Here is a 7,543-nt window from a genome sequence, read left to right as displayed (position 1 = left end):
CATATCACCACCTAATAACAGGCGCCATGATATCAAAATGATCAGTGTTATTCACTTCACCTTTCAGTGGTCATAATGCTATGGCTGGTCGTGTTGATGACATGGATAATACTATTTAACTTCTGTAATTGAGAAACAAGTGTTCAGTCCATGACCATAACATATTTTAGATTGATCCTGTGTCTTGCATCTCCAGCTAATTCAAAAAGAACTTGGTTTAAATTTAATCTGGTGTCGAGAGCCAACTGTGGATAATGTCCACGTGTGACCCTGTTACCCATTTCTTTAGATAAGTTGTGGTAAATCTTTCAGACATAAGGACCATTGATTGATAGAGATGTCAGCATCCTATTTTTGTTTTCATTTTGGCCAAAGTGTCAACCATTTTATGTACTAGGCAGCAATACAGTATATAGGAGGATAAGCCTTTTCAAACCCTTTTATTCAAACAGATCGGCGATTGTATTTCCAATACTACCTTGGTCAAATCATAAGGTACAGAAAATTCCAGACTACTTTCAAAACCCCAATCAATTGTTTAGCCTTCACTTGCAATTATTTTGCAAGATTGGTGCAGACAGAACTATTTTCATCCAATTTTCCCTATTTTAAATACATTCATCTGAGCCTCAAAGGACAAGATATTGTTGGGTGATGTTTTAGTGTAGAGGTTAGGATTAACCTGCACTGCTCCTTCCCCCATCTCTTTATGGATTGTTTATTCATTCATGTGATATAAGTTAACAGATACAAATATTTTCACGTTTCCTGTTATCTCTGTTAAAAGTTGATTTACTACATCACTATTTAAAATCTCTAAAATGCCAGAATAGCAAAAACATTGAATCACATTGATTCACAATGACACGTAATGACAGTGACTGTACAGTCAGCTGTCATGATAATTTGTATAAAATCAATACCTTGATATTTCTCAAATATAATTTTGTTCTTATGCATTTCTAATCACTGCACAGACTAACGTCAATTAATTGGGCCACTGAGGTAAGATCAACAGACACAGATGCAAACAAAAACATAGCATTAAACACTATGTTCTGTTAGCCGTTTTCTATGCACTTTTAAGATATAAGATTGGGGTGTTAAGAATAGGGAAGATGTATACAGTGAAATAATCGATGTGAATTGTTTCAGTGTTTCTGCTTGTTTTATTCGACTGCGGTTATCATATTCAAGATCCGGACTTTGATTTTGAATATCTCATCATCGAAACCTGCCAGAAACAGATCAGTCTCATGATTGCGAACAAGCTACACTCCTTGTTTTCCCATACCGGTTTCATATTTACTTTCAGAGTCGATAAAATTGTGAAACACTGCTTTACTACGCGAGGATTAAGGCACCGTCTTAAAAGTGCACCTCTATCTGGTCATGTCAATGAAAAATTTAAATTGCTAATATAAATATCGATAGCAAGGTCCCAATTAAAATCTCATCTACATAATCAACTGATATAAAACCAGGGACAACTGCCCTAGCATCCAAATCCTTTAGTTATACCATTTTTCAGTTTGAGTAAAAAATAATTAATTGTTTTCAAAGCTTTTTTCCGCCCACCGGCGGCCCACTAGCTTTTTGCCGCTGCGGCCATTGAGCGTTTCTGCAAAGCGTCCGGCCAGCGGGCACTTTTATAGCGCGCTTCGCAGTCGGGCCGCCGGTGAGCCACTTTCATGATAATGCCTTCTAACAATACCCTGATCAGCGGCTCACCAGCGGCCCGACGGCGGCTAGCTGCTTTTATGCACTAAACCCAGCCTCACGCCCCAATATTAGATTTTATTTATAATAATCATTTATAATAATTTATAGGATCCTAAAGGGTAGAAATCTTTACTGATGTCTGGAACAATAATTAAACTCTACCTGCTATAAAGAGCAAGCTCCCACTGACTGTAATATAATTACATCAGCCATAAATCTGTTCACCCCCTCATGGTAAGAAAAGGTTTAATACATTCCAACTCAGAATTCGGATATAATCCCAAAGCCCTGTAATGGAATATGAGTATGCCAATCAAGCACAAATTGCAGAATCTCTTGACTTAAAAATTTTGGGGCACATTTTAGATTATTGGATATTTTGCCTTGTATATTTAGGGGGAACATTTCACATAATAATTTTTTGCCGACATCCCAATGGTGACATTTCTCACTGGTATAATGGGAGCTTCTAAATCCACCATGTCCTTCCTCACCTTCACCAACACTGGTGTTGAATTTAATTGAATGATTAAATAGAACCTCATGATCACATGATCATATTTGCCATGACCAAGCAGAATGGTGGGAGTGACCTGGCCTCTGTGAGAGAGAGACAGAACCATCGACGAGGGAGTGCATTAAAAGATGCACAGTCATCGGGAAGGTGACATATTTGGACTGGAAGCCTTTCATCTGGGATATAAGAGATGATAACTGAAGGCACAGGGCATTAACAATCAGGGAATTCGGGCAAGGAGAGTAAGGTGCGTGGGAAAGCTCCAATCTGTGGTCGCAACCACAGTGTATTAGCACAGAGGTTATTGTAAAAGAGTTCAACAGTAGAAGTTATTCTCAATTGAAAGTTACCTGTGTTGAGCTTGTTCTGAGGGCAGCTCTGAAAATATGAGCGAGATTTAATAACAGGCTCCCCAACAAAGAATAACTCCACTGTCTGGAATATGGTCTGAGTTTTACAGTGATCTGTATGTAAGCAGTAAGCAATAAGAACATGAGAGCTGACATGATCAAACCTGTATTTTAGGTTTGTTTATCTTGGCTGAGTGAGGGTTCATCATTATTTGCAACCACGAAGTACAGTGTAGATCTGATTTTGACATTTTTGATGAAACATATATATATATATATATATATATATATATATATATATATATATATATATATATATATATATATATATATATATATATATATATGGAAAATTAGCCCTCTTACTGTGTAAGAAGAACGAGCAACAACACATCGACTAAACAGAAAATTACATTGGTATAATTTCAATTAGGGAATCTCTACCCAATTATATTGCAAACATACACCAATAGCTTTACAATAAACCGGTAAAGGTTCCGCAATAAACTCACGGAAAAAGGTAAATGGGGGTACATAATAATTTAAAACCGCGCGCGCAAAAAACAAAACTAGGCGTTTGGATGGCTCAGCAGCACATCCAGTACAGTGAAGAAGCAACGGAGTACGCACTGTCCGAAAACTTGCACCAGCTTGTATTTCGTGTGACAGCAACAAGTGAAAGCAGTGTGCTCGCGAGAATACACTCTTTGGATTTTCAGTCACTCGCTAAATACATAGGCAGAATGTGTTTCTCCGGTTGGTTTGCGTTTTACTTTGCGTCAGTAATAGCCAAGTACCAAGCATCCATAGGTGGAACATACCCTTTATTCTGAAAACAGTTTGAGATGAAAAGACAAGGTAAGTCTTGATGTACATTGTTTATTCGTGAAATGTTATTTATAATTTACCTTTGATTTTTTTTAGCCTCAGCATAGCTGGATGAGAAATTGATGTATTTTTGTCACCATTGTCTTATTAAATGTCAAACTTGGAAGGCGTTATGATTTGAAAACTAATTTAGCTAATGTAAGTTTAAAAAGTTACAATCCTTTTATTTATCCACATTTATAATATATGCAATTTAGCTGGCAATTATTATCACGAAATTATTGGGTGCATACATTTTGGTGTGCATCGGGAATCAAACCTCACGACCTCGCAGACCCATGCATGCCATAATTTAGAATAATAAATAAGAACTTTGCTGTCCTACCTGAATCTCCTCATACATGCCGAACAATAAGTCACCTTGTAAAAACTGCTTATGTTTTGCTTTTGGCAGACAACTGGAAGACTAATGGTACCCTATGGAAGTGTGTCATGATTATGGTAATTTTAACCTTAAGGTCGCTGCGTCGCCCTTGGTTACACTGAGACATCAGACCCTCTGTCAGCGGGAGATAATAGGCTATACCGTTTGATGTTTAGGTTCTGTCGAGTCTGTTATGTGTGCTAAACTGGGTCTAATTGAAGCTTGGTTGTTCGTTTTCTAGAAGACCTGTGGACCTTAATTTACAGGTATTTTTTTACAAGCCAGGACATATTTGCTCAATGTTATTGATTCCCCCAGCCTACATAAGTGTAGAGGTTATAGGCTAGATTTGCTTTGTGAATTAGATGAAGGCTGTGCAACTTTTTTTGAGGAACACCAAACTAAAATGTATGAACACTGTCAGAGCAAATATACAGTATGGAACTAAAGGAAATGTTTAAAGTTTGAAAAACCTAAATAATTAAAAGCTAAAGGGTCTCAGATTGAAATATTCGGCACTTGAATAGTTGAACAGTGTGTTTTACAATGTGAACAGGATGTGTAATTATCTGGAAAATTTAGGGCAATTCTATTATTATCTGGGTAATGCATCCTACATATACAGGGCAATGGAGTGGGAAAAATAGGTACTCTTTTTGCATTCAGCGCTGTATGAAATAGGACAGAGGAGGAGAATATATCAATAGATGAAGTAAAATTACCTGGAGAATCCCGAAAGCCTAACACTGTCCCCTCTCCCTATTACACTATGAAACATGGTCTGTTTCCTTCCAACAAAACGGATCATAAAGGTAGAAAGCCATGTCATGTTACGCCTGTTTTATACATCTCTCTCTCTGTCTGTTTCAGATCCCTCACCTTCAGAGGACTGAGTGATAGGTCCTCCTCAACCTTGTGTTACCATTATGTCTGGATCTTAATGATATGCCCTCTCCTCTAATGTCTAGTTGGAAGCCGTGTTTCATCTGTCTTGTATACAACAAATGATGTGTGCCTGTACAAGATCAATGAATTCTGAAACATTCCCTGGAACTGCAGTGATAGTCTGGTCAGGTCACAGCCGAGCTAATGGGGCCTCCTAAGCCATGTTGGCACGCCCAGCTCCCTTCTCTTTCTCACGTCGCCACTTTTCCGGTGAGGACATTCTGTCTCTTGGCGTCCATCGTGGTCGTCGCGGCGACACCGTGCCCCAGAAGCTGCCACTGTTCGGAGAGGAACGGCGTGGTTGTGCAGTGCGTCTCCCGGAACCTTGACCAGATTCCCTCGGACCTTCCAGAAGACACCGTCACCCTCTTGCTCTCATCCAACCGGATCGGCCACATCCCCAATCAGGCCTTTAAGGACCTCCGGCGCCTCAAGGAGCTGGACTTGTCGCAGAACCAGATCGAGAGTATCGACTCAGGGGCCTTTCTGGGGATTTCCGAGGGCCTCCGCACACTAGACCTCTCCCACAACCAGCTCCACAGTGTCCCCAAGGAGGCCTTCGCCAAGCTGAGTGCCCGCATACGGCTCTCCAGCAACCCCTGGCACTGCGACTGCTCCTTACAGGAGGTCCTGAGGGAGTTGAGGCTTGACCCAGAGACTGTCAACAAGGTTATCTGCCAAACCTCCGTCCAGGAGAAATATGCCGAAAGGCCCGTAATCCAGGTCCTCGATTCAGGCATCAACTTCTGTAACTTTCACCACAAGACCACAGACGTGGCCATGTTTGTGACCATGTTTGGCTGGTTCGCCATGGTGATCGCCTACATCATCTACTACGTCAGGCATAACCAGGAGGACGCCAGGAGACACATGGAGTACCTGAAATCTTTGCCCAGCTCCTCTCACATCAGCAAGGACTTCGACACCGCCAGCACTGGGCTCTAGCAACAGGCCGTGGGCGTTGGCACAGGGTGTTGGGGGGTTATTAACATGTAACAGGGAATGTCCACAAATCGGAGAATTAGCCAGGTGTATATTCATATTTGTAACGTGAAGACATGCGTCTTGGCGCCCCGCTGGACTGCACATGCTGAATTGCGGCACACGCCTGGCCTCCCGGTGGGGCACACGCCTGGCCTCCCGGTGGGGCACACGCCTGGCCTCCCGGTGGGGCACACGCCTGGCCTCCCGGTGGGGCACACGCCTGGCCTCCCGGTGGGGCACACGCCTGGCCTCCCGGTGGGGCACACGCCTGGCCTCCCGGTGGGGCACACGCCTGGCCTCCCGGTGGGGCACATGTTTCTGAAGTCATGGGGTTGCTCCTTCTTGATATTTTGGACACATTGTTTGTCCCCATATCCAAACCCATTTTTCTTTTTTATACTTTTACAGTAAATATTGTCTATTGGGTAAAACATGCTCTCTCTGCTCTGTTTTTTCAATCGTACTATTTAGTGAGAAATACAGTATTTAGTAGGCCTATAATTCAGTTTCATTAAATAGGAAATCAACAGTATGAGGAAATGCCGATTCCTTAATATCTTTAGAGAAATTATGAAACCGTAAACATTGTAAACATTAGAACAAATTGAAGTATCAGCCAGTTAAAGTAGTAGTTGCATATAATAAAGGCTACATAATGACGGTTTCAGATTTTGCCCTATGCCATAATCAACAGCTGGTCATCATTGCCCACAGTAACTACCTCCACCCAGCAGTGTCTTCTGAATCATAATCTGTAAATGTAACTTTGGTTGTTGGTAGGTGAATGCCTTCTCCTCTAAGCATGTAGATGCTGGAGAGTACTTCTTGGTTAAGCAAGCAGTATGATAAGTAGCAGAACAATACAATTCAGTACCGAATAGTAAAGTACAATTCACGCTCATGCCCTTGTCCTGACGAGGCAAGGATATTAGCGTAAATTGTACTTAATTTGAAGGCAAGAAAAAGTGGAAGGTGGACGAGATATTGTTCGCCAACACTAATTGTCCCTGTAACGTAAGGTCATTTAGATGTGTATATTCTGCTGTGTGAACCATAGGATGTTTGTGTGTGTAATGTGTATAGGCTGTCTGTGTGTGAAGTGTGTATAGGCTGTCTGTGTGTGAAGTGTGTATAGGCTGTCTGTGTGTGAAGTGTGTATAGGCTGTCTGTGTGTGAAGTGTGTATAGGCTGTCTGTGTGTGAAGTGTGTATAGGCTGTCTGTGTGTATGCTGAGTGTAGGCTGTCGGTGTGTGTAATGTGTGTGTATAGTCTATGTGTATGCTGAGTGTAGGCTGCCAGTGTGTGTAATATATGTAGGCTGTCTGATTGAGCAGAAGAGAGCAGTCGAGTCCGATGGGAGAGACCCACATCTCCTTATTGATTTGTGAAACATGGCACAACGTTATCACTATAATGCCTTACTAACTCAGCCCCTTATTTACCTAACCAGCCCAGTGGCTCACCATGTATCCCCACACATACATGACTGTTCTGGATCCAGACTGAGGTCTGCCACTTGGCCGGCTAATGAGTGTTTATCCTCTTATAAACCTTTCACCTGAGAGGGATTCCTGCTCATGGCTATATGTCTTGGTGTCTGTGGGCTTATCACCCTAGCTGATTACCCCGCCAACTAGAGACAGCAGCATGTGGTAAAATACAGAAACTAGAGACTGCAGCATGTGGTAAATTACAGAAACTAGAGACTGCAGCATGTGGTAAATTACAGAAACTAGAGACTGCAGCAAGGCATAGATTATAAAGGTTAGAGAC

General features: G+C 41.7%; 1 protein-coding gene across 2 annotated transcripts; it reads left to right on the top strand.

Annotated features, from left to right (window-relative positions):
- Positions 1-2,386: 2,386 nt before the first annotated feature.
- Positions 2,387-6,873, top strand: LOC105019791 (leucine-rich repeat-containing protein 3-like). Of its 2 annotated transcripts, none has more exons than XM_020042228.3 (2): positions 2,387-2,486; positions 4,712-6,873. In XM_020042228.3, the coding sequence occupies exon 2, from the start codon at positions 4,931-4,933 to the stop codon at positions 5,729-5,731; it is 801 nt and encodes a 266-aa protein (XP_019897787.1). In that variant the 5' UTR covers positions 2,387-2,486; positions 4,712-4,930; the 3' UTR covers positions 5,732-6,873. The 2 variants fall into 2 exon arrangements, with proteins under 2 accessions (XP_019897787.1, XP_010884516.1); XM_010886214.4 differs by lacking the exon at positions 2,387-2,486 and adding an exon at positions 3,265-3,447.
- The last annotated feature ends 670 nt before the right edge of the window (positions 6,874-7,543 follow it).

The sequence above is a fragment of the Esox lucius genome, chromosome 22 (genome assembly GCF_011004845.1).
Source record: "Esox lucius isolate fEsoLuc1 chromosome 22, fEsoLuc1.pri, whole genome shotgun sequence".
Lineage (NCBI taxonomy): Eukaryota > Metazoa > Chordata > Actinopteri > Esociformes > Esocidae > Esox > Esox lucius.
Note: the sequence above shows the minus strand (reverse complement) of the source record. Positions and strands in the feature narration are given on the sequence as shown.

Coding starts and splice junctions, on each gene's coding strand:
- LOC105019791 (XM_020042228.3), top strand. CDS start 4,931: ATGGGGCCTCCTAAGCCATGTTGGCACGCCCAGCTCCCTTCTCTTTCT.